Source organism: Aulostomus chinensis, chromosome 24, assembly GCF_037954235.1.
Source record: "Aulostomus chinensis isolate RoL2024-O1b breed Wild chromosome 24, RoL_Achi_v1.0, whole genome shotgun sequence".
Classification (NCBI taxonomy): domain Eukaryota; kingdom Metazoa; phylum Chordata; class Actinopteri; order Syngnathiformes; family Aulostomidae; genus Aulostomus; species Aulostomus chinensis.
This window is the reverse complement of record NC_141343.1, coordinates 15,365,733-15,378,055: the sequence shown is the minus strand read 5'-3', so window position 1 is coordinate 15,378,055 and position 12,323 is coordinate 15,365,733. Positions and strand designations below refer to the sequence as shown.

General features: G+C 45.1%; 2 protein-coding genes across 9 annotated transcripts; both read right to left on the bottom strand.

Annotated features, from left to right (window-relative positions):
- Positions 1 to 435: 435 nt before the first annotated feature.
- LOC147238871 (cerebellin-1) lies at positions 436 to 5,023 on the bottom strand. Of its 2 annotated transcripts, none has more exons than XM_086197505.1 (4): positions 4,921 to 5,023; positions 3,380 to 4,000; positions 2,007 to 2,126; positions 436 to 1,277 (listed from the first exon to the last, which is right to left on the bottom strand). In XM_086197505.1, the coding sequence occupies exons 2-4, from the start codon at positions 3,665 to 3,667 to the stop codon at positions 1,080 to 1,082; spliced, it is 606 nt and encodes a 201-aa protein (XP_086053631.1). In that variant the 5' UTR covers positions 3,668 to 4,000; positions 4,921 to 5,023; the 3' UTR covers positions 436 to 1,079. The 2 variants fall into 2 exon arrangements, with proteins under 2 accessions (XP_086053631.1, XP_086053630.1); XM_086197504.1 differs by having other exon boundaries at positions 4,742 to 5,001.
- A 1,090-nt stretch (positions 5,024 to 6,113) lies between these two features.
- Positions 6,114 to 11,890, bottom strand: LOC147238870 (E3 ubiquitin-protein ligase TRIM39-like). Of its 7 annotated transcripts, none has more exons than XM_086197488.1 (10): positions 11,861 to 11,890; positions 10,439 to 10,673; positions 10,006 to 10,360; positions 9,233 to 9,328; positions 8,919 to 9,152; positions 8,691 to 8,838; positions 8,209 to 8,235; positions 8,047 to 8,111; positions 7,826 to 7,948; positions 6,114 to 6,970 (listed from the first exon to the last, which is right to left on the bottom strand). In XM_086197488.1, the coding sequence occupies exons 1-10, from the start codon at positions 11,874 to 11,876 to the stop codon at positions 6,596 to 6,598; spliced, it is 1,674 nt and encodes a 557-aa protein (XP_086053614.1). In that variant the 5' UTR covers positions 11,877 to 11,890; the 3' UTR covers positions 6,114 to 6,595. The 7 variants fall into 7 exon arrangements, with proteins under 7 accessions (XP_086053614.1, XP_086053615.1, XP_086053616.1 ...); XM_086197489.1 differs by lacking the exon at positions 11,861 to 11,890 and having other exon boundaries at positions 6,114 to 6,713; positions 6,790 to 6,970; positions 10,439 to 11,792; XM_086197490.1 differs by lacking the exon at positions 11,861 to 11,890 and having other exon boundaries at positions 6,114 to 6,710; positions 6,790 to 6,970; positions 10,439 to 11,792.
- Positions 11,891 to 12,323: the final 433 nt, after the last annotated feature.

The following is a 12,323-nucleotide window of genomic DNA, read 5'->3' as shown; positions in this document are numbered from 1 at the left end:
GGCTCGTTTTAACACATCTACTCTAAAATGCTAACACAGTCGTCCGCTGTGCACCGGAGTGTTGAGACTAATCAGTTGTGGCAGTCTGGTGTGAACCCAACGGGATCCTGGCGCCGGATGCCTCCCTTCACTGCCAGTCCTCCATCTGTTGCCGGATCCTCTGCAGTGTCACGCCGTGTGCGCGTGACAACCAAGGAAGAGCTTCCGCTTTTCTCAATAACACGAAGAAATGACTTTGCATGTCTTTGGAAAATTATTGATCAAACTTTTTACTGCAAGAATGCGTTCACCCAGAATCCACCTGTTCACAGCAGGGACGCCCGCTATTTTTGAGCAACCATCTGTTTGCATTGAATGACTAATGGAGTGCATGAGAAGTGATGTAAAGGAGGTTTGGAGGCCACAGATGAGTAAACATGAACAAGGTCATGTGGTACAGGCAGACATCTGGATCCTGGTGGCATCCTGTTGATTTTATTATATTTTAGTTAAAACATTGCAAAAATTTGAGCATCATACCAGAAAAAAAACATCTGTCGAGAGTCATTTTCTTTCTTGACGCATACATTGTTTGCTAATTCATGCATGAAAGGAAAATGAGCAAGCATAGACAACACATTACAGTTGACGGACAGTTGCTGCGGTCAAGACCAAGTCCAAATCTTCAACTTCTCACTTCGGGTAAACACGGAGGAGGATGCCTGGCAAAAGATCCGTATATTGTGGCTTAATACCAAAAAATTGTGTGCTACATTCTCAAAGTATACAACAATTACATTCTTATCCTGAAGGGAAAAGCTGATGTTTTAAGTCATGTTTCTCAACCGGAGTTCACCACCCCAGACTTCCCAGGTGTCCTGCGTAGCTGTGAGCCATACAAAGTGCCATGGAAATGGATTACATTCACTCAGTGTCTCTCCCCAGTCAAGCCTGGACTTTGATGTGCTCTAGTTCCTCCTCTATTAACGCCTTCACAATATTCTGACACAAGAAACTCAAAAAGGGAGGAGATTTTCCCTTCCCTCCATTTACCCTCTCTCTTACCCTCCCCTGACCTGCTTAGGTATCTCACCCCACCACTACAAGGGGAACACTAAAAACCCAGAGAAAGTGGAGTACTTCCACCCTCCCATCAAGTTTCCTCGCTCCAGTTTGAGGTACGCCTTGTCCCCTCTCTCCATCATCACCAGGCCGGCATTGGTGGCAGCCTCTCTGGTGACGTCCTGGTCCCCTGCGAAGGCAGAGATCACCGGCCAGCCGTTGAGAACCAAACTCACCTGAGAAGATGGGAGTTGCAGGGGAGAACGGGTGAGGACCTTATGAGTCTGCCTGTTGTTGAACAAAAGCTACAATTTCACCATCATGCTAATGGTGGGAAAGTAGGAAGCCAGATACTGTTGTGTTCCACACTGAAATTATATACATGTGTCTATCAGATTTTTATAATTACATTGTTTCCGCAGTTGAGAAGCAAATGAGAAAGTCCAGAGTGTTATCAGGCTAGAATTTAAAGAAAGACAACATATTTGATGAGCCGTTAGCCAGCGTTAGCCTTCAGCTAACATTAGCAGCTGTTTTGTCACATGATCGGAAAGAAGTAATCTATGTGACATAATACTCCTAAACGTCTTCATATAACATTTGTATAAATTGATCATGACGTGTGTTTCATATACTTCAGCGCTGAGTGTTTTGTGTAGCTGGTATCATATCCCGTGATACAACAACTGACAATGTTAGCTGTTACGTGGTTAAATGCTAACGTGTGTGGTTAGCTAAAAGTGCTAAATGGATGATCAAACACGTCACCCTACAACAGTTTCAGCCTGGAACACAGTAATAACATTATCCAGCATCCTAGCTTTGTTGCTTCTCTTCTAAATTTAAAATGTGTTGGTTACTGAGACCAGATTCCAGGTACAAGCAGTACTCCACCCTGCTTGTAACCTCATACGTGTCAAACAGAAGAAGATGAAAACTGACCTAACTTTGCCAGCTGTTCTTACTTGTATTGTCTGCCTGTTGTAAACTTTGACCACATGAAAGCTGAAGCTGTAGACCCCTTTTCTGGGGGCCACAAAGATACTCCTTGCTGGATCAAAATGGCTGCCAACGTTTACTAAGATCTGAGAAAAAGAAGAAGAAAGAAAGCAAGAAAGAAAGAAGTTAGTCCCTGGAAAAAAAGGCCTGAGGGAAACGCAGTTAAGACATTTTAAAGTTTTGTTCTACAGCATGAAGTAAGTCCATCAATACCACACTCGCTCACCTTTAAGCTTTCTATGTCTTGAAAATAGAGGTTGCTGTTGTGCATTAAATGTCATCATGCTGAAACCAGAGCAACGACAAAGCTTATTTGTGGTGAAGCCATGTCCCCATGGTGTTCATCGCGTAACGTTAGCTTTGTGTGATGGTGTGTGAGGAACGTTGGGTTCATAAAAGAGGTGAAGATCAACAACAAAAGAGCTGGACAAAGACTGAGAACCAGACATAGCTTGCCTGGTTACGTGACATTCCATTCAGACAACACTGGGTCAGAGAGGAAATTATTTATTATTAATTTTAATACTTATTTTGTTTTCACCTTGTGAGTCACTGCTGTTGCTACAAAATGTGGAACTGCAGACAGTTCATCAGATGTACCACAACAAAGGTGGTTTCGATTACTTGGCAGGTGACAGGAAGACATGCAGTTGGGAAACTTTACAGGTTGTTGAGAAGAGGTAGTGTTTTAAGACCTTTGCCAGGTGTCTTGGCTTGTGGAGCCTTGTGAACAGGAACACTCTTGCAGGCATAAACCTGCCGTAAGCCATTATTTCACCAGGTATTCTCCACCTCTTCTGCTTTTTGTATGCTACAGTTTCCAGTGTCCTGCTTACCATGTCAGACAACAATAACCTCTGAGCTAGCTAGCCAGTCACATGTCTCAGCATCAGCCATTGGCCAAAGCTCAATGCTGTATCCCATGAAGGCCTTTCAGGAATTTCTTCAGATTTGGCACAGCTGCCCACTTTGGCTCATGGATGAAATGAAAAGGTTTTGGAGGTCAAAAGAAGAATACCGGCGGATTGTGTCCAACAGCTTTGCCAAATCGTCAGAGATCCAGGATCTGTTTACAGCAATTGTGACATCGTGGTGGCAAACAATCACAAAACAGCCTTTCTAGTTTTGCCAGGAAAGTGAATAGTAGCTTTTTTGTGTGCTTACATATGAGTTTTCTTTGGTGTAAAATATATTGTTGGGACATGTTTGGCATGTGGGGGCCATTCTGTTCACTTTTAAATTACTTATAGTATTGACAAACAAACAAAAAACGGGGGGGGGGGGCAAAGCAGATGCTAATACCTGCATTTAGACGAAGGAGAACGACGTTGAAACCCACCTGGTCAAAGTAGATGGTCATGGTGCGGTTGCTCATCTCCGAGGGCTCATGGTTGGTGTTACGGATGGCTGAAAAAGCCACCCGACCAGTTCCTGACCTGACTGACATGCCCAGAGCGTTGCCCGATGGCTCTGCCGAGGGGGTGGAGTCACACACAACCAGACACTTTCCCTCTAATACGATTGGCTCTGTGTCATTCTGGCAACTGACCTCTGTAGGTCCCCAGTGGACCAGCAGCGACAGTCCGATGAGGAGGACAATGTAAGGAGGTGGGGGAGGATATGGCATTGTTCTAAATGTGGACGAGGGCTTTGAGATGTTTGAAACGGGCCACCAACAATCTGTCCTTCCTTCCTGACGACCTCACCTGGATGGATTGCACCTTACTTCAAGGTCATCTTCAAGCTCTCGCAATGTCAAACAAGCATCTTGAGAGTGACACGATTAGATAGTCTTCAACTATCAGGTCTTCCAAGACTGGGCGACGATCTTTTATGGAAATTACTCTTTATCAGCACCAAGATGGTGGCTTCACAAAACAGCAGACAGGAAGTCCTTATATGGAGTGTATGCAAAAAAGTCCCAATCGGTTGGTTGGTTGGGAGGTTTCAGGTCTGTTGACTGGAGGAGAGATAAAAGCAGATTTTTACACATAAAATTGCAAAAGAAAAAGTATCACTGATTCTATATGGACTTTCTAATGTGTCTCAGGAACAAGGCAAGAAAGTAGAAACGCCTCTCAATGAAGCTGAGACCTGCTCTAGTTAGCTTAGCACAATGACAGGTAGTGCTGGGAAGTGTGAGCACACCTCTGATAAAAGCCATCATATAATCTCCAAAATGATCTTTGCCTGCATTAACATTCATATAGACAAACAGCCGGAACTACTTTCCCAACTGGGTGCAATGATTTGACGCAGCACCTCAAAAGCCTGATGAAAAAACTAAGAGAAGAAGAGATGAGGTAATGCTTTGGCTAGGAAGACTGGTGCCAGGTGGACTCAGGAGGGGGGGACAGCAGACTATCACAATCTCACTGTTGGGAGGCCATCTGTGGGTAAACACGCCCACTCTCCCTCACCCTGGTTCTGCTTCTGCATTCCTTCACTGCAGAATGTCCCTCTGAAGGTTCTCCAGCGTCCTTAAAGAACCAGATAACGTGACGGAACTCTAACAAATGAAGGAATTCTCATCACAGCAACATTTCTCTTATTTAACTACTGCCAACGGCTACTTGCTTGGACCAAAGCTGCACTGGGCTGCATGTCACTTCCTGCATCTGCCAGGAGGCGCTAGAGAACACACACCATGAAGACAACGCAGAATCACTATGATTATTGTTCCATAACTGCAATTTTTTACCTTTTCTTGTTCTATGAGGAAGTATCAAACATGGCCACCTCGCCACTGTAACACCGTTCAGCCAAGAGTCCTCGCAGTGACCCCTCACCAAGTTCTTCGGGTGGTTTTTCACTGTACGAAGCAAAACCCACAGACAGAGACTGCCAACGAGGTTTTAAAGTGAGGCGTAGAACACCCACCTGTCACTCCTGTGCGCGCGTCAGAACCCACTGGTCCCCAGAGAGCCTCCCCAGAGCATCGGATCCCCTCTTCCACACAGCGTTCCCTCTGCTCCTGTCTTTCCTTGTCTCTCTCATGCTCTCTCTCTCTCTCTGTCGCTCTGCTCCAGGGACCCCGTGTTCTAGCAGACGTTTAATATCATCACCAGTCCCCCTCCCTCCCTCCTCCTATAGCTCAGATAAGACACTGAACCAGATCCCAATGGGAAAGGAAGCCTCTTACTATTCTTTTCTATATTAATAGTTGATTTTTTTATTTGATTTCATGCTTTCTATGTATTCCGATCAGCTGGTTTACAGTTAAAATTATGCCTCCTGCTTGAAGGCGTTCACCCAACATTCCTGTGCTCTCCAGACTCCCAATATACTGGATTTGGTGCAGATTTTAAGAACAAACTAGTCCAGAAAAGTGTTACTTCAGAACTACATGACGGCACATTTAACCTTTGACCTTTAAAAGCTCACCACTTCCATCATTTCATACTTTTTCAAAATTGGTTTGAAATCTGGACATAATCTTGAGCACTTGAATTCTGGTGTACTAGAGTTACAGTTCTATTTTGTGTAGTCACAATGAACTTGACCTTTGACCTTTAACCACTACTGTTTTTTTTCTCTCTATCCTCAAATCCTAGAGTAAATTTTTGTAACATATTTGAAGAAATTCCCCTGAAAGCATTCCCTCGATGTCGCATTCAACATGTTAACACGAGTTAGCTTTGCAGAATGAATGGTAGTGGATGGAAAGTGTTAGCATAGCTTTGTCAAAAGTCACCAACTAGCTCAGGTTCAGGGAGCGTTGTGTCCAGCAGTAATCTTCCTGATCCTCTCACAAAGTTGGCTGTGATTAGTAGCAGCAGGTTTATCAGGCTGCACCAAATCACTACGACCAGTGAAGAAAGTAGTTCCGGCTTTGCTTCTGATTGTAAAGTCACAGTGTCTCCTTATTTTAAATTGTCATCACATAACAAAACCCCTGTTGCAGGCAGAGATGGAGTTGTGCTAACACTTCCCATCCACTAGCATTCATTGTGCTAAGCTAACTAGCTTTAAAACTTCATGATGAACTGAAACATATTTCCAAAACATGCATGAATTGGTTCGAAAAAATTAAAGAAACTGAAATGAAACGACATTTAATGATTTTCAGACATCATTTATTGCTCATTATGGGCAACACAGAACAACATTCAAGACATTTCCTGCCCTGTAGACTTGAGTCATTACATGGTAACGAGATTAATTTAATCAAAGAGCAAAACTGATCACACGAAAGCCTTTAAAAAAAATGATTTAAATTTAAGAAGTTTGAATGAAACTTCAGATAAGCCAGAAAATCTCAGTACAGAGAAACCAGAACCCCCAGTGACTGAAAATAGTTTTCTGAATGTCCCATGGAAGCGAAATTAAATCATCTACACTTGTGTACATAAAACGTTCAGTTTTATGTACACAAGATCATCATGATCCAATTATAATGACACAAAAATACATTCTGTCTTTCCTCTTTTTTTGCCGTCAAAGCCAGGATTTGTGGTTTTTGGCCTGTTGCAGGTCGCTGTTTCAGTACTATTACAGTACAGTACAAGTATTTGAGGTCGATTCAACTCAAATGTTCAGAAGTTTTATTCACTTTTTAAACTTTCTTGACCAGTTCCTCAACAGGACAGATGACCAAGGGGGCGCTGTTCCTCCCGTTGCTCTGCACACAGGGGTTAAAGTAGGGGTAGAGGGGCTCCGTGAAGCTGCATCTGCTAAAAGTATAAATGTGAGTCTTGGTTTCGGCGTCATAGAAGGAGACCACCCCACCCTCGTAGTCCAGGTACACACCCACTTTCTGGGGGGTTTTCTGGAGGGGAAGGTCGGTGGAGGGTGTGGTGCAGGCGCTCAGACAGGCCCCTTTCCTCCGGCAGATGGCCCAGAAACCGCAATCAGGACGCACAGTGATGGCGCCCTTCCTTCTGATGGAGTCCCGGGCCACACCCAGATCCCAATCGCTCTTGTCCCTGACCTGAAACATGTCACACCAAGTACTCAGATCTACTCGCTCAGGAAAATACCACTTTGATACACACGATGGCTTGAGGTACCTGATGTTTTAGAACTAACTGAGCTGATTGGAAACACCTGGTTGTCAACCCATCCATTTTCTATCTCTTATCCTGTTAAGGGTGGTGGGGGGTGGAGCCTATCACAGCAGCCTTCAGGTGAGAGGCGGGGTTCACCCTGGACGGGTCACCAGTCCATCTCAGGGCCAACACATAGAGACAGACAACCATTGGCTCTCCCAGCCACGCCTACAGTCAATTTAGAGTCTGGATTAACCTGGTCCCTCTTGATGCCTTTGGACTGTGAGAGGAAGCTGGAGTACCAGAGAGAACCCAGCAGGAACAGGGAGAACATGGAGACTCACCCAGAAAGACCCCGTGCTCCAGCCGGAGCTCCACCCACAACCTTCTTGCTGTGAGGCGACAGTGCTGACCACTGACGCCTGGTTATACCTTGGTAAATGACGGTGTTCATAGAAAAGCGCAAGCTAGAAATGAAACTGGGGTCAAATGCCTCTCATTGCATTGATTGATTGCGGTTGTAAATAAAGAAAGATCCTGAATAGGTGCAATTTTTTTGTTGAGTCAGTTTCTATTACATGTGCCTTTTGATTTTTTTTTGTATCACCATCAAAACAAGCATTAAAACTCAGATACTTGATGACGAAGGTACTCTAACATTTCGCCTCACTACCATTCATTGTGCTAAGCTAGTTAGCGCGGGTCTCATCTCCCTAATGCAAAGTCTAAACATGAATTATTTCAAATAAAGATGATATTTAAGCTGTTAACGCCTCTCGCACTGTTCTGGTTCCTACCTGAACGAGCCAGTAGTGCCTTCCAGAGGTGAAGCTTCTCTTCCCCAGGACACATACGCAGGAGTCGAAGCGCTTCGGACTGCTGGGGAGGGGCGTGGTCCTGCTGCTGCTGCTGATGCTCACCTGTCAATCATCATTAATTGTCAATAAACAGAACACCTGGTTCTTTTCTCTTCTTGTCCGACTGCAGGATCACTCGGTTTACTCAGCCAAAATAGTACCTTTTTCCCATCTGGGGACAGAATCAGCCAGCCTGACGCAGTTTTCGGGTCCAGCGTGACATCGACTGCAGGAACAGAGACAACAAACAGTGAGTGATGTTGCAAAAATATACTTCAGTCTTCATTAAAATGAGCAGTTTGGATTAATGATGGTGAACACACCTGCATGTCGAGTCACCTTGTCTGCTTCTGCAACAGAAGAAGGAAAAATCTTTTACTGTTTTGTAGCCTAAATTCAACATTCTTATTCACTCTTTGTGTTCAAATCAAAGGTGGTAAAAGTACACACATTCGTTACACCAGGGAATGTCTAAATTAATCTGATTCAAACTGTTTACTCAAGTACAAGTTATGAAGTACACGCTCTTAAATGTACTCAGAAGTATCGAGGCTTTATACACTTTCTATAGAAACAGACGAAAAGAATACAAATGAAATATTAAGATGCTCTGTCATTTTTATGTGTTGTGCATCAAAAACTAAAGTAGAATTTGTTTCTACATTTAAGGCATAGAAAGAATAAGTATTTGTGTCAAAATGTGGGGGGTAAAAGACAGAAGGTGTCAGAAAAGTTCTCAAGTAAAGTACAGACACCAAACTGGGATAAAAGCGGTGGTTCGGGGTATTAACACCTGACAACTCACCTGTTGCTGATACTTTGTTAGCAAGTTCTCGTACTTCATCCACTAGCTTGTCCAGCGCTGTCCTCACTGCCCCCATACAATAATCTGAGTAGATGGCGACCTTGGACCAGTCCCTGTTGGATGGTAGTTGACTCAAAGAAGGAAAACTCTAGAAGAAAGGAGGTTCTTGTGAGTGTGTGGAACGTCGCTACAGGACAGATGTGGTATTCAGCTCTTGCATCTCTGTACCTGCAGGAGGTGAAGGGAGTTCTGCGTGAGCTCCAGGTGCTGCAGCTCGCTGCTCCTCATCTGCAGTTCGTTGATTTCTTGCTCCAGCTGGTGGAGCAGCTCCTTTGCCCTCCTCTCAGCTTCCTCCTGCCTCTCCAGGAGCTCCTCCTCTAGCACCACCTGCTGTCTCTCAATGGTGTTAATGAGCTGGCTGCAGAGCTGAGCGCTGCTCTCTATCTCTGCCTGGGTGACGGTCTGGCGAGCCGAACAAAGGGGGGTGTAAGTCTACAGGTGAGGATGAGTGATCTCAGCAGGTTTGCGTCGGTGTTACTTACTTTGCCGACTTCCACCGAGTGTTTGACCGCTTCCATCGTCTTCAGGCGGACCTGGACCTGCTGTTGAATGTCAGAATTGGTTTGCCTCAACTGAACCTGCGGAGGTCAAGATAGGAATACTTTTACTGCATTCTCACAGTGGCCTTTGTCCTTTGACCAACTCATCAGTAAGTCCCAGTGGACATGTGTGCCAAATTTGGAGAAATTCTGTCAGTATTCTTCAGATATAATGTGACTGAGGTTACCAGGACCAAAATTTTGGGGGATTCCTTCTTAAGTCGCAGTGGACATTTCCTCTGACAAATCTATCGTAAGGGAATTCCTAGATAATTTGTTCAAGTGAATATTGTGAACTTGAACTATACTGACCTTGACCTGTGAATATCAAAATATTTTGAATTCATCCTCAAGTCCAAGTGGACTTTGTTCAAATTTGAAAGAAAAAAATCCCACAAGGATGCCCTGATATATCATATGTTAGATATCACAAGCATGTGAGGTGACAGTGACTTTGTCCTTGGACTAATTTTTTGTATTCATCCAGCAGTCCCAGTGGACGTGTGTGTCAAATTTGAAGGTAGTCCTTGGATATCATGTTAACAAAACTAGAACGGATGCAATGCACATGTGAGGTGGCACTTCATCGGTTCATTCAGTTCATCCTATCGTCCCAGTGGAGCTTTGTGACAAATCTTTAAGAAACACACGTTTGTTTGGCCAGAGACCTCTGGTACTTTTGTAGCTTGGGACTGAGACCAGCGTGGGTTCCTCACCTTGACCCTCCTGCTCTCCCTCTCCATGGGGACAATCTGGTGGTGTTTATGCTCCGCAGTGACACACTTCCCACACACAGGCGTCTGGTCCGTCGTGCAGAACATCCCCAGTGGTTTGTTGTGTTTTCTGCACAGGTGACTGGTGGTGAAGGTCGCCGGGTCAGTGCGCCGGTGCCTCTGCAGGGCCGGATCCCTCAGGTGGGGTGAGAGGTGAATCTCACAGTAAGACGCCTGACACACCAGACATGATTTCACCGCTGTCATCTTGTCGCCATGACAGATGTCACATGGGACGCTGTCGCACTTGAAGCTTGTTGGCACGTCGATGTCCTCCGGCGTTGGTGATGGTGACCTTCTGTTTTGAATTTATTTAAGTTAACATTCAACCCAAATATTTTCCCCAAATTAGGAATCAAATAGAAATCAAACAAACCTTCTAAAAATGTCAATGATGTCAGCAAAGTTGTGGTTGATCCGGAGGTCCGGACGCTCTCTGAAGGCCTCTTTGCAAAGAGGGCACTCGCTTTTGACCTTTGTATCCCAGAATCTTTCAATGCAGTCCAGGCAGAAGTTGTGGCCGCACGGGATGGAGACGGGGTCCCTGTAGATGTCCATGCAGATGCAGCAGCAGAACCGCTGCTCAAACAGCACTGGGGTCATAGTTTGGACTGGGAAATATGAAGGATTCTGTTCAACATTGTGCATGGAATGTGTCAAACATGTTTAAGTAAGGGTCCCTCTAAGAAAACCCTCCTGCTGCCACCCGGTCAAACACAAGTTTGTTCTCTTAGGATTGATTCAACCCTGAGGTGTGTCTTGCAGCAAGGAGACAAATCCTGACAGTCTTCCTTGTTTTTGGTCCCCAAGATGGCAACTATGCCCCTGAATGCAAAAAAAGGCATGAATGGAAACTTTTTGAAATCATCATTTAAAAATACTTTCATCAAGAGTCAACGATTTGACATGTAGTTCATATTTGCTCTTCTTATACATACGGATAAAAATAAAAGCTGCGTATCGAACATTGACAAACCCAATAAAGTTCTTGGATGACTGTTTGTTTGAAAGGTGGCTAGAGACTCAGCGTGTGAGCTCCTTAGTCCGGAGCAGTAAAAGCCCTCTGCTAGGATCAAAGATATTAATTTAATTATGCAACTAACTGTGAACGTAATGCTTCTGTGGAGAGTTTTGAAATTCCTTCAGTCGCAATGTTGCATCTTCATGTCCACGAGGAGTTTCTATGCACATTTTTGCACTTGGAACTAGGTTGACTCTCCTGCTGATTTAATTCCATGACTGTGATTATCTGCTGTCCATCCATCGTCATCTTCCGCTTATTCCTTACTAGTAAGGGTCGCGGGGGGGCTGGAGCCTATCCCAGCATCTACAGGCGAGAGGCGGGGTTCACCCTGGACAGGTCGCCAGTCCATCGCAGGGCCAACATACAGAGACGAACAACCATTCACACTCACATTCACACCTACAATCAATTTAGAGTATCAATCAGCCTCGTCCCCTCTTGATGTCTTTGGACTGTGGGAGGAAGCTGGAGTACCAGAGAGAACCCACGCAGACACGGGGAGAACATGGAGACTCCACACAGAAAGATCCCGCGCCCGAGCCGGGACTCGAACCCGGAACCTTCTTGCTGTGAGGCCACAATGCTGACCACTGCACCACCGTGCAGCCCCTGCTGTATTATATTAACCAATAATTAATCATTGATCTTCCTTCACCATTCAATCCTTTTTTTAAAAAAACAAACAAACATTTTCCTGACATAAATTGAATCCCGTCCATCTACAGATTCTAGATTGGTCTCCGTTCACTTCGTAGTAGCCCAGCAGCTTCTTACCTTTGCAGTGCATCATGCTGAGCAACTCCTTCAGAGTCAGCCAAGTCCCAAATGCCGCTGTCGCCAGCAGGCTCTTAAACACCGCAGCCACTCCCTCAGTCATTCTGGTCCTTCTGGTTCTACTGCTACATTTCCACATCAGGTAGAAAATGGGAGGTTGACAACGTGGAGTTTGGTCGTACCTCAACTGTAGCACGTCAAAGCTGAGAGAGGCCAGAGGCCACGGGGGGATATAGACCATGAAAACTCACCGATGTCCACACCTGATGCCGGTGTTCTGGATCTGGGGTGACAGTGCCACCCTGGATACCCCCACATCGAACCTGATCTACTTGATGTGCCCTGGGACTGGGAGGTTGACCCCCGTTTGGACTCACTTTGATCTAACTGGTCTGGAAGACAGGTTTCTGGTGTGTCCATCCATGACATTTTCATGGCCCATTGCTGCCCCTTGACCACTCCG

Bases quoted from the DNA above. Each gene is read 5' to 3' on its own strand.
- LOC147238871 (XM_086197505.1), bottom strand. From the start codon at position 3,667: ATGCCATATCCTCCCCCACCTCCTTACATTGTCCTCCTCATCGGACTG. The intron at 2,127-3,379 runs GTGGGTTTCAAC...TCTTTTTCTCAG, and splicing joins TGACCATCTACTTTGACCAG to ATCTTAGTAAACGTTGGCAG. The intron at 1,278-2,006 runs GTAAGAACAGCT...CCATCTTCTCAG, and splicing joins ACAACAGGCAGACAATACAA to GTGAGTTTGGTTCTCAACGG.
- LOC147238870 (XM_086197484.1), bottom strand. From the start codon at position 10,710: ATGCACAATGTTGAACAGAATCCTTCATATTTCCCAGTCCAAACTATG. The intron at 10,361-10,438 runs GTTTGTTTGATT...AATTCAAAACAG, and splicing joins ATCATTGACATTTTTAGAAG to AAGGTCACCATCACCAACGC. The intron at 8,839-8,918 runs GTACAGAGATGC...CCTTTCTTCTAG, and splicing joins ACTCCCTTCACCTCCTGCAG to AGTTTTCCTTCTTTGAGTCA.